The sequence below is a fragment of the Alligator sinensis genome, unplaced genomic scaffold (genome assembly GCF_000455745.1).
Source record: "Alligator sinensis unplaced genomic scaffold, ASM45574v1 scaffold77_2, whole genome shotgun sequence".
Taxonomy (NCBI): Eukaryota; Metazoa; Chordata; order Crocodylia; family Alligatoridae; genus Alligator; species Alligator sinensis.
Genome location: NW_005842016.1, coordinates 1,576,794 through 1,589,963, shown reverse-complemented (window position 1 = coordinate 1,589,963; position 13,170 = coordinate 1,576,794). Strand labels below are relative to the sequence as shown.

The 13,170-nt window shown below is 48.2% G+C and overlaps 1 protein-coding gene across 1 annotated transcript in view; it reads left to right on the top strand.

Moving 5' to 3' along the window:
• SHISA6 (shisa family member 6) overlaps positions 1 to 13,170 on the top strand; it is a gene marked incomplete at its 5' end in the record, with an annotated part of 515,296 nt that overhangs the window by 460,235 nt on the left and 41,891 nt on the right. Inside the window, one exon of the mRNA XM_025202175.1 lies at positions 7,679 to 7,741. Coding sequence (XP_025057960.1) covers positions 7,679 to 7,741 — 63 coding nt within the window. The remainder of the gene's footprint in view (positions 1 to 7,678; positions 7,742 to 13,170) is intronic.

Genomic DNA, 13,170 nt, shown 5'->3' with positions numbered 1-13,170 from the left:
AGCAGCAGGGCATTACCCCCATTCTGAGCACTACTGCGCCTGGATCCCATACCCCCCTCCCCAAGTAACATGCCCCCCGCCCCAGGTGGGCAGCTTGTCCCAGCCCCAATCCCTCCCTCCCCATCTTCCCTTCCCTTCCCTCCCCTCTCCCCCAACCCCAACAGACTTACCAGCTGGAGGCAGCTGTATCAGCTGCCTGTTTAGTTTATGGCCGAATCTCCAAAGTGGTACCAAATCTTTCAGATCTGATTTGGTCATATTGAATTCGAACAGTGATTCATATCTCTGAATTGAATCACTATCTTCTAAACTGGCCAAATCCAAAGTGAATATTTGCCGCTTCACACAGGCCTACCATGCAGTACTCACTGTGCAATAGCACACATGTAGACACTGACTAGGAAAAAAATTGTTCCCAACCACCAGGATGGGGAAACTCTTGGGCTTGGAGTTCCTCTAGCCTCAGGGCTGTGACAGGTCTTTCCCTGCCATAGCATGGGCTTTCAAATTATGCCATGACCCTGGGGCCTATGCCACCTGCTGCCTGCCTCTGGTCATCAGGTCCTGTACCACTGGCCCTGTGCCAGCCTTAGCAGCCTCATGGACCCATGCAGTGGCCCCTGAGTCAGGCCCACCACCTGACTGCCAGCCATGTGCCATGCCCCTGTGCTGCAGGCACCTGCTGAGGCCAGGCAGCTCCTGGACTCACAGCCAGAGCCCCCAAGGGAACTGTGCTGGCATCTTCCCTTATGCTACACAGTGTGCCCCAGGGCCCTAAATGGTCCCAGGAAGAGACCATAGACCTTGTGGCCCTCTGGAGCAATGCTGATGTCCACAGCACTCCAATATCCACATCTATGAGGCCCTGGCAGGCCACATGAGGAAACATGAGCACAAGTGGTCAGTGCAGTAGTACTGCATAAAGTTCAGGGCCCTGCATGTTCGTAAGTCTGTGTTACTACAACTGCCAGTCAGGGCCTGCCTAGAGGACTATGCCCTCTATGTACCAGATGGACCACAGCCTTGCTCCCTGGGACCCTGAATGGAGCCGTGCTGTGTTCTCCAGCACTGGTGGCCTGCCGGAGCCTCCACCATAGCCTGGCAGAGGCAACTTATCTATGGGGGAGGGCCCCTCAGGGCACCAGGTACAGGGCCTGGCCTGCTTTCTGCCCACAGCCTCATCTAGCAGCTCCGGGAGCCCAGATTAGTGGCTGCCATGCCAGCTCTGGGTGTACAGCCCTCCCTAGGATGACAGCCTGGGGATAGCACCACCCACCATGACGAACTCCAGCTCCTCCCTGGAGGGGGTCACTTCCTGGGCAGCCATGAGCTGTGGCCCTACACTCCAGGATGCCAGCAGGAGTTGCTCATCATTGCCACCTATTGGGGACAGACTCGGGCTGCTTGGGATGCCTGCCATACTCATCTGATAAGCCCTGCACTTGGAGGAGGGCTGGGGGAAAATGGGGTGACATAGCCATCCGGGCCTGCATCAGCTGTCCTTCCCCCCCAGAGCTGCACACCTGGAGCAGAAGCCACACATGGGGGTAGAGCTGTCCCTTTCCACCACCATCCCCACCCGCAAAGCTCACTCCTGCCCTCTGAAGTTCCCTCCCACCATAGCACACAGGGAGGCAGTGCAGAACTTGATTGAACAGTCAGCGTCCTCCCAGATAAGCAGCCAGGGGCCTCTCACGTGCAAGGAAACACATCAATGCCTGTGGCAATCTTGTTCTTAGGCACAGGGGGCAGGGACTCGTGGAATAGACAGGTACCCCTCCATGAAGTGGTACACATTGTGGAGAAGTGTGCAATTGCCCTGGGAACCATCAAAGCTCAGCATGCTGCACCAGGTTCTCACGTATGCCTGGGGCACCATGGCAATCAGCAGCAGCAGATTGTACTGGGTTGGACACCCCTTGGTGCACTTGAACAACTCAGTGCAGTGAGCCCGGAGAAATCTCACCAGGGGCATGCTTAGGGTGCAGGCCATGTGTTGGGGTGGGGGGTGGAGAGAGGATTGCTCTGAGCTTCTTGTCTGGAAAGGCTCCCTAGAGGGAGGGTGGGACACCATCAGCTCTACACTGAGGAACACTTGGCCAAGTTGGATCAGTCACGATCCTTCCTGACCTGTGTCGAGGAGCTCTTCCTGATTTAGGAGGTGCATGGGCCAACCAAAAGTGACACTCTACTAGACTTGGTCCTGGCCAAAGGCGATGACCTGGTGACCAACTTAAATATAGAGGAAAGTCTGGGTGACAGCTATCATTAAACCATCATATTCACTGTCTGACATAAGGCAGACAAATCTGATAGAAGGATTGAAATCTTGGACTTCAAAAATGCAAATTTCAACAAACTTAGGTCACTAGTAGGGGAAGTGCTGCAGGACCAGGGACTGAGGGTGAAAGTTGTGTATGAAGAGTGCTTGTACCTTAAGGACATCATCCTTGAAACACAAAGGAAGTCCATTCCCATGCAGAGAAAAGGTAAAAGAAGGGCTGGGGAGCCCTCTTGGCTAAACAGTGAAATCACAGTCCTCTTAAGAAAAAAGAAAGAGGCTTATAAACAATGGAAGCTCGGGGCAGGCCCCAAGGAGGACTATTCCACCACAGCCCACATTTACAGGGAACAGATAAGAAAGGCTAAAGTGGCTACCGAACTTAGATTAGCAATGGGAATCAAGGACAACAAGAAGTCCTTCTCTAGGTACATGGGGAACAGGAGGAAAATGAATGGGAGTGTGGGGCCATTTTTCAACAACTCAGGAGAGCTGTTTACCAGCACCCAAGGGGAAGGTGAACTCCTGAATGACTATTTTGCCTCAGTTTTTCACCGGACAAAGGGGAAAACAACTCCAGGTAGAGTACAGGATGAGCACGGTAGGAATAATCACTTTCCTACTATTGCCATAGAATTGGTGTATGACCAATCAAAAAAATTAGACATATACAAGTCAGTGGGACTGGATGATCTCCATCCAAGAGTGCTGAAGGAGCTGGCTGAAGTCATTACGGAACCTCTGGCAAAACTCTTTCACAACTTGTGGCGCTCCTGGAGAAGTCCCTGAGGGCTGGAAGAGGGCCAATGTTGTGCCCATACACAAGAAGGGCAGGAGGGGGGACCTGGGTAACTATAGGCCAATCAGCCTAACTTCCATCCTAGGGAAAATCCTATAAAGTTCATCGAGGAGCCTATCTGCGATAAGCTTGCAGAAGGTAAGATTCTGAACAACAGCCAGCATGGCTTTGTCACAGGCAGGTCTTGCCTTACCAACCTCATCTCCTTCTATGACCGGGTAACTCACCACTTGGACACACAAGAGCAGGTTGACATTGTATACCTAGACTTCCAAAAGGCTTTGATCTAGTATCCCACAATGTTCTCACAAGAAACTTGGAGGATTGTGGGCTAAACTCTGAGACAGTCAGGTGGGTGATAAACTGGCTGCAGGATAGGACCCAGAGAGTTATAGTGAATGGCTCTGTCATGCTGGTGAGAAGTGGGCAGCAGTGTCCCGCAGGGGTCGGTGCTTGGTCCAGTACTTTTCAACATCTTTATTAACAATTTGGATTTTTTGGGTGAAGAGCTCACTGGCCAAGTTCACAGATGACACCAAGTTATGGGGAAGTATGGTCACGCTTGAAGATAGGCTACAGATACAGGCAGATCTAGACAGGCTAGCAAGTTGGGCAGATCAGAACCCGATGAATTTCAGCATCAAGAAATGTAATGCTCTACCTCGGGATGAGCAACCCCCAACGCATCTACAGGCTTGGTGGCACCAAACTGACTAGCACCATGAATGAAAGGTACCTGGGGGTAATAATAGACTACAGTCTGAATATGGCTGGCAGTGCGATGCTGTAGCCAGTAGGGCAAATAATACTCTGGCATGCACCAATCAATTCATCTCCAGCAAAACCAAGGAGGTGAGTCTTCTGCTCTACTCAGCACTGGAGTACTGCATCCAGTTCTGGGCACCACACTTTAACAAGGGCAGGGACAGCTTGAGAGAGTTCAAAGAAGAGCCACCCATATGATCAGAGTCTTACATGGAAAGCCATATAAGGAAAGGCTAAGGGATCTGGTACTCTTCAGCTTGAAGAAAAGAAGGCTAAGAGGGGACCTGGTAGCAGCTTACTGCTACACTAGGGGAGTACATCAAGAGCTCGGTGAGCAACTGCTCACCAGGGCACCTGAAAGGGAAAACTAGGAGTCACGGCCACAAACTCCTGGAAGACTGATCCAGACCCAACATTAGGAAAAACTTCTTCACGGTCAGGGTGTCCAGACTGTGGAATAAGCCTCCCCACCCCAAGGTTGTGCAATCACCTATCCTGGAAATCTTCAAGAGGAGATTAGACAGTCACCTTGCTGGGGTAACCTGACCCCCAGTTATCTTTCCTGCTTGGTGCAGGGGGCTGGACCCGATGATCTTCCAAGGTCTCTTCCAGCCTTACAATCTATGAAACCCCAGAGGGACGGCGGGGCACCACCAGCTCTGCATCTGCCCTTGCCCCCTGACCCTGGCTGGCTTGGACCTGGTGCTGTGGGAGCAGACTGCCTGGCCTCCAGAAAGTGAAGAGGGGCATAGGTCTGGAGCAGCCCTGGCAGCTTCTGCCAGGAGCCAGCCCTGACATAGCCTGGCCTGGCTTGGGACAGGGGTAGGGAAGGAAGACTGCCTGAGGTGAGCACCAAGCAGGCCACCTGCTCCCATGGAGGGAATGGGCACAGAGGGCTGTCACAGCCACCTGTGGAGGGGCTGTCTAACTGACTTACCATGGTCTCTGGGCACCTGGGTGTGCACGACACGCAATCTGAGTTCTGGCATAGTGAATGTAGTAAATGTAGTAAAACACTGGAACAGGTTACCCAAAGAGGTTGTAGAATCTCCATCCTTGGAGGGTTTTAAGACCCGGCTTGACACAGCTGTGGCTGGGATGAGATCGTTGAGGATGGGCCTGCTTTGAGCAAGGAGTTGAACTAGATGACTTCCTGAGCTCCCTTCCAAATCTAATTTTCTATGATTTCTGTAAGTGTCCAAACTACCACTTACATGGCTAGAAAGCTTCCATTGAGTTGACCAAAGGAAAATAAATCTATCCCATATGTGCCCAGAAGTCTCAGGCTCAGCAGGGACCAGTGTGGGCATAGGCCAAAATCCAGGTGAACTGACATGGGTAAGTAGCACTTAAGGACCTAAGGGCCTTGTTACACATTAATTTTAGGTGGCACCTGAAGCTCATAACTCCTGGATTGTCCACACATTAACAACTATACTTAATTTTAAGCATACTTTAGGCATCTTAAAGCAACACCACTTCAGGGCAGGTGTATTTCCGATCCAAGTTGCCCAGCTCATGTTCCATTAATGTGTGGCCACTCTGACAAAGGAACCACGCAAGTTACAGTCCTGCAGCATCCCAGGATGCAGTGTCCCCACCCACCTTCCTGTTCTGTGTAGACAAACTTTCCACCCTCTAAACTCAACTGCTTGGGAGCAGTTCTAGCACCAAACCAACTCCCCCTTCCAACCTGACAATGTGATCTTCTTATCCCCAAGGGTGTAACCCCATGCCAACAGGCTGCAGAGCACATGCCAGGTTGCAGGGTACAAACAGGTCTAGGAGTAGGGTCTAGGTGGTTGGGGAAAACATAGTAAGGGGTGGATCAGGTCCCCATGAGCTTGGGCTTCCTTCCCAGAGTAGGGGCAGTAACCCCCTCAACAGTACATTCCTTTACTACTCCCACCTCTCAGCCACCCTGGGAAGCATGACCAGCACCCACCCCCCATGAAACACCAACTCCAAATCCCAATTTCTGAAAACATGAGACCTTATTTAATTTACTCTCTTTATTTCTTTTTCTTTTTTACTTTTTATTTTATTCTTCAGTGGTTGACTTCCTTCATTGCACCACCCTATACCCACCCCAAATTCCTTTCCACCTTCAATGTTACTCATCCCCATCTCATTAACTCTCCACTTCTCAGTTTCATGTTATCATCCTACCCCCACCCATCTAGAGCAGGAATAGAAGCCTGTCCTGGTTCACCAGCCCTGTAGTGACAACTCACAGCTGTAGCTCCTAATCAGGCATCTGCTCACCAGCTCTCTAATGGCAAGTCATAGATGTGTAGATGGGGGACAGTCAGAGAAGGTTTTTTAGTCTTGAGGTGTGAGTGCTCCAAACTTGAGCTAGTACTAATACTCATCAACATTTGGGCAGCTCGAAGTGCACCATGTAGCAAGGCCCTAAGTTTGCTTTGCAAGTGTCATTTTTTACTATTTACATAGAATTTAGAGTCTACCTCCCCAGGGAATCACAGACTGCATGGAAGAGGGCCCTCCCACCTTTTTGCTCAATAGCCTAATAGTGCAGGGAAGTGGTGTTCTGAAGGCCAGATTGGTTCCTGTGCATTGAGATTGAACTCTGGGGCCCCACACCATCTCCGCCTGGCTGGAGCCCAGTCCTGTCTGGGTGAGGGCAGTGCAGAGACCCACATTGCCCCCACAGGGCCAGAATCAGCCTCCACACTGCTTCACCCATCTGAGATTAGGCTGTAGGAGCTCTAGTCTTCTGAGCTAGGATTTGGTTCCAGCAGGCATACACCACCCCCAGGCAGGCCTTGGACATGAGATTCAAGCCCCAGACCACCCTGTGCATCCACAGGGCCATGGCCCATCAAGCTCTCCACAGATCTGTGGGGAGCACTGTGGCTGGTTAACAGGGTGCTGAGGACTGGATCTGACTGGTGGCCAAGGGTTAAGCACCCCTGGTATTGGGAATGAGAGATCCAGGTTCTAGGTTTCCTGCTCAGCTGGAAGGTGTTTGAACCAACTTCCTAACAAAATGCCCTAACTACCACCCCATAAGCTAGGCATTGCCAAAAGTATCCTCTACTCCTTCTATTGAAGCTTGCTCACTAAATAAGAGGAAAACAATACATGGGGCCAAGAAGACTATAAAGCAGTGGGGTTATGGCTGAGTAAGATGGTCCCAACCCTGGGAAGGCTCTGGCTTCTGTCACCATTAACATTGTTAATATTTTCTTGTTGCTTTGCAGCAAAGTGCATTTAGCATTGAATACACTAGACTGTGATTATTCTTTTAAGACTGAATTTTGTAGTTTAGATCCAGCTCCTATGGAAGCATTGCATTTTATGCATTTTGTTGGTTGAAGTTCTCATTTTTCTCTTTGAGTGTTGCTGTTGTCAGCAATTGCAGTCAAAGAAGGAGAGTAGTTAAGCCCACTTCAAATGAAAAAAAAATAATAACAATGGTTTGACCCTGATGCTGTATTCAGTGGGAGTGGGGATGTATTACTAAAATGGCTTCATAGAGAGTTCTAGAGGTACTGGACCTCTCATAATCACACTGTTGAAGTTGCAATGCACAGCATGGCTTATTCCTGTCAAGACAAGCTTCTTACCTTGCAGATACTCCAATTTTCAGGCTCAGCAGAATGGATGCAGTTTTCCATTATCATGTTCCTCTAGCATCTGGAAGTTTAATCAAATAACATGAAAGACTTCTGCTTTCTTAAGCATTTTCTTCGCCTTTCTTTAATCATGCTGAGATTTCTTGTGAATAATGCAAACCATAATTATCATCTGCAGATCAGTGTATTCACTGAACTGTTTCTTAAAGGGATATTTTTTTCTGTGAATTTCAGATGACCAGGAGCAAAATTATAACCACCTGGTACTTAACAGTGCAACCCAGACACCTACAAATGGTAAGAGAAAATAAAGAGCAAAATTACATATGTTGTAACTTTCCTCTGCCAGCCTGTTACACATACTGGCATTAAAATACATTAATGGTAATAGAATTGTTCATATGTCATTGATATATGAGTAAGTTATTCTATTACCATTAAGTGTAGGATCATATTTCTAATAATGTACATGTTTAAATATAACGGAGTTATTCATAACTTAAATTAAATACTAGTTTTGTCTTTCCTCATGACTAGAGGCTCTGTACTCATGTCCATAACCACAATGTGCAGTCACAGATCCAGATAACTGGGGGAGCAGTAATGACAAGCAAAGAAGAGCCCCTCTTTGTCACCCTGGCCATTTCATCTTGTATACAAGATGAAATTGCTTATATATATGCTATGTTAGACTAAGCATATATAATAAAGAACAACCAGGGTCTGAACTTACTAGTTGTTGGGATCACAACACATCTGAACTCAAATAAATTTGATCAGAGTCCTTCCCAAACTATCCATACCCTTAGAGATTAAGATTCTTCAAACAGAGTGTGCCACAGGCCTTTATCTCACCTTGCCATGCTCCCTTTAGTCCCTTTCAGTTGGGTCCACAGAGCCTATAGGAACTGCAAAGGCAATATGCATAGTCCCTGAGAGAAGATCACATCAGCTTGAACCTCAAGCAAACAGGATCTGAGAAAGCTGCAGATTCTAAAAAAGGATTGCCACACCATGCTTTTAAGTGACTCTGCCTAAAAAATCTTTGATATGGTGTCAATGGGCATTCATTCCATTCATGGGAATATCACTGAGAGGTCACAGAGGGAGGCAGAAAAAGTAAAGGCAAGAAAGTGAAATGATCCAGAAAGACCACCCCTTCTCACTCTGTAAGAAAGATCACCTGTTCATAACAGGTAGCTGTCATGATTTGCTCTTTGTTGCTTTTCCTGACACCCCCTTCACCAGTTGAAGGAATGAAAGGGTAACACCTAATTGTAATCACTCATCACACTTAAAGTGTAATCACACTTTAAGCCTTCACTGAATTATCCTCCAAGCCCTAGATCTGACCCCAGAATAGATAGTTTAGGCCATTTCTCATTTCCAGGTGATATGGTAGTATAAGAGTGATGTTGTAGCTGTGATGGTCTAGAAATTATGTGAGAGGCAAGGATTTCTTAAGGCAATATATCGCCAATCCCTCACGGTCAAGGGTGGTGATTCTTTTCCATGATCGCTTTATCTGTGAGTCCAAAATGGCTGATGAAACTGATCCAGAATTGAGACACCCTCTTGCAACTTGGGCAACATGTGTTTCCATGTGGGGTGGATGGCTCCAGATTCTTGATTCCATCTGCCACATGCTGTTTCTGCCACCCTAGATTTTCCATCTTCTGTTGTTATTGTAAGAGTACAACAACAGAGTGTATTGATATTGTTGCAACAGGCTCTTCCTCCATTTCAGGCTGTGCTGGGTGATAGTCTCTTTTGAGTTGATGTCAATGTTAAGTTATTTTAAGTTGGCCTTGAGGAATCCTTGAAGCACTTTCTCTGCCCTCCACTTGAGCATATGTCTTGACTGAGCTGGGAGAATAAAACTTGCTTTGGGAGTCTGGAATTGGGCATCCAGATGATGTGGCCGGCCCAGCAAAGTTGATGTCAGATGATCATCGCTTCAATGCTCATGGTGTTTGCTTGTGAGAGGCCGCTAATGTTGCATCTGTCTTCACTGAATTTGAAGGATCTTCTGCAGGCAGTGTTGATGTTACTTCTCCAGTGACTTGAGGTATCTCCTGTATGTTGTCCACATCATATCTCTGTACACTAAGGTGAGGATCATGACTGCTTGATAAACCATGAGCTGGGTTTCAGAACTGATGTTGCAATCTTTAAACACCCATTTATTTCCTCAAGTACCTGAAGGCTGCTTTTCTACTTTTAGAAATGAAGTTTGATTTCTTTGTCAATGTCAGCCTTCTGCAAGAGATGGCTTCCAACGTACAGAAAATACTCAGTGTTCTACAGAGTCTCACCATAAATCTGAATTACCAGAGATGGAGACTGCTCATTAAGAGTTTGCTGATGGAGGACCTTAGTCTTCTGAATGTTAAGCATCAGTCCCATTTTCTTGTATGCCTCACTTAAGACGTCAGTGATTCCCTGAAGGTCTGGTTCTGAGTGAGCACACAGGACAGTATCATCAGCATACTGGAGCTCACTGATTAAGGTTAGGGTGGTTGTGGTTTTGGCTCAAAGTTGATTGAGATTAAACAGCTTACCATCCATTCAATAGTTTAGCTCCACTCTATCTGGAAGCTCATTGATGATCAGATATACCATCACAGTGGGTGCATCTACACATGCAATTCATATCCTTAAGGTTTCTGCACATTAAAATAAGCTGCAGTAAACTATGCCCAGGAATGCATCTACTCATGCGCCCACATTGGGCACAAATTTTCTCTCAATGGGAGCCATTGAGTCAAGGTCTGCTCCTGCCCCCTTTCTCTGCTCTGCCCAGCTGCGGTAGCTAGGAGGAGCTCCAGGCTCCCACAGTGCCAGCCCCAGGCTGGTGGGGGCACAAGGGTCAAGCCTGGCATCCAGGGACTGGAAGTAGCTATCTTGGAGTGGGGGACAATTCTCAGCTGTGCGGAGCTTGGGATTGTAGCCTAGCTCAGTGACATTGACTTGGGGTGATGCCCCATGCCTGAGCATGGGGTTAAGCAGCGCTGAGACTGGGGGGAGATGTGGAAGCATAAGCAGCACAGAAGCTGTGGGAGCTGAGCTGCTCTGGGACAGGAGACAGAGAGCTCCCCCTTTCCATCAGCAAGCCGAGTGAGAGGAGAGCTCCGCCACAGGACATCCCTCCAAACCAGCATCGGCAAACTGGACTACAATCCTGAGCTCCACATTGGAACTGTGTAGACAGTTCCCCTTTCCATGGCTACCCCCCCACCCCGCATACACACACCCTCTGTGGCCCCCTGCTGCCTAGATTGATCATGAGCAAATTGCTCCAAGCCAGTATCTGCACATGCGTTGCTGTGCAGTAGTTAATGCACCATTAATCTAGTAGCTGTATTTGCTGGTACTACCAAAGAGCACATTAGCCTAATTTACTGTGCAGTAAGTTGTGCACACACATAGACACTGATGCTTTATTGTGTATTAGGTTAGCCTAATACTCAGTAAAGCATGTTGTATAGATGTATCCAGTAAGGAATATTGAGAAAAGTGTTGGGCCAGTTACACAGCCTTGCTTCACTCCTGTCTTAATTTCAAAGGATCTGTGATAGACCCATTACTGAGAACCACTACTTGTACCCCATCGTGTAGCAGGCAAAAATGGTGAAAATTTTGGTGGGCAACTATACTTCAGAAGGATCCTCCATAGTGCTTCTCAGCTGACAGAGTTGAATGCTTTCATGAAGTCAAAGAAGACCATGTAGAGGGGTTTTTGTTGTTCCTGGCATTTTTCCTGAAGCTGGCAAGTAGTGAAGATCATATCAGTTATGCCCTAAACCAGGAATGGGAAATTATTTGGGCTGGAGGGGCACTTAAGGAGTTTTGATGAGCTCTAGAGGGCCAGGGGTGAAGGATGCTGACCTGGCCTCATCCCCCGCAACACAGCAGTTTAAACCACCCAGCAGGGTGGGGGCGGGGAAGGGGCCAGGAAGATGCAAATTGATCCTATCTGCCCTGGGCCCATCCACCCTGCTGGGGTGCCGGATAGAGTACATGGGCAGGTGGATTGGGTTTTCATGGAGACTGGTCCAGGACCCCTGTGGGGAGAGTGCACTCAGCAAGGCAGGTGGAATGAGGCCATGGGGACACTGGGAGCAGCATCCAGGAGTGTGACAGGCAGGTAGGGCCAGGATTGCAAGGCAATAGCAGAATGAGCCAGGAGCCCAGGGCAGAGCCATGATCTGTTCCTTGTATGTCCCTGTGATAGGCACTGGTTCCTCAGGCAAGGGCCAGCCATGTCACAGGAACCAGCAGAACCAGTGCATGTCACAGCAATGTGGTGGGAGCAGATTATGGCTCTGCCCCAGGCCCCAGTCCCATGCTGTCACTGCCCCATGAACCTGGTCCTAGCCCCAGTCCCACTTATTTTTCCCACTCCCAGGCACCACTCCCATCCTGCCCCACAGCCCCATCCCAGCCATCCAGCCTAGTGCCCCTTGCCTGTGGGGGTCCCAGGCCAGTCTCCATGGAGACTCCCCCTTGCCAACCCACTCTGAACTGCACCCATGGCAGTGTGTCCAGGGTAGATGGGCCAGGCAGCTTGAGAACAAGCAGCTGCCACATGTACTGCTGGGAAGCCAAGTCCAGCCTTTCAATACCTTTAGTAGTCCCTCTCTGGTCACCCCACCACCCTTCTTTTGCTATGTAAACCTGTGGTTTTATCTTAGCTTCCTACAGCCAGTTATTTCAATGGTCAAACTTCTCATGGGGAGGATCAATATCCTTAGCCTCAGTGATGATTTCCTTATTGATCCAGAACCTTACATCATCCTAGACCTAACCAGATAGAGAGATGTAACAACTGTATTATCAAAGGAGACCAGCATGAGCTGTTACAATGTAAATGTTACCTCTGCATGAAACTGTAGCAATAGAGGTACAGAAAAAATGCTTCAGTTTTAACCCTGGTTAATTAACAAAGTTAAGGTGATATAGTTAACTTGTAGTGCTGACCTATGCAGAGGTAATAGTTACATTATAACAGCTGGTGCACAATCCACAGCATCTCTCTGTTCTTTTTTTAACAATGGTTCAAGGTATGTTTGTTCATTCCTTCAGTCTCCTTCCCTCCTTCTTCTATTTGGCCAGAATCTTTATTTTCCCCTATTTTATTTCATGCTCAGATTAGGGCCTCATATCCACTTCTGCTAAAATCCCTTTTCATTTATTTATCTCTTCTCTGTTTATTTGAAATCTAGCAGTAGCATAATTATGGGTAGGTGACCAGGGCACAAGCTCCAAGCCCTCAGTAAAGGAGGGCATAAAATGGAGGCAAAAGGAGCATATAAAACTATGGTATCTGCAGGGTTACAGGAGGATTAACCTGACTGTTGGCTTTGATACCTCCCCTCCCAGGAGCATTGTGCATTTCTACATATGATAATGTTACCATGTACACATGAAGAAAATTTCCCTTTGTGTGGCTTAATGGCATCAGAAATTACACATATGCAAGTCTTGGGGTTTTTAAATGAGTTTGCATCATTGTAACTTGGACCATTGCAACAATTAGTCAGCACATCCCCCGGCCATGGGAGAGGTGGGCAGGCTCTGCAGAAAACAAGGATCAGGCCCCTCACCAGTTCTGCCTTCTGCAGGTTCCTGAGGCTGGCAGGATGCTTGGGGCCACCTGGGAACAGGCTGGTTTGCCCCTGGGGCCGCACAGAGAGTCAGTAGGAAAGTGGCTCGGTGTGCTTGCA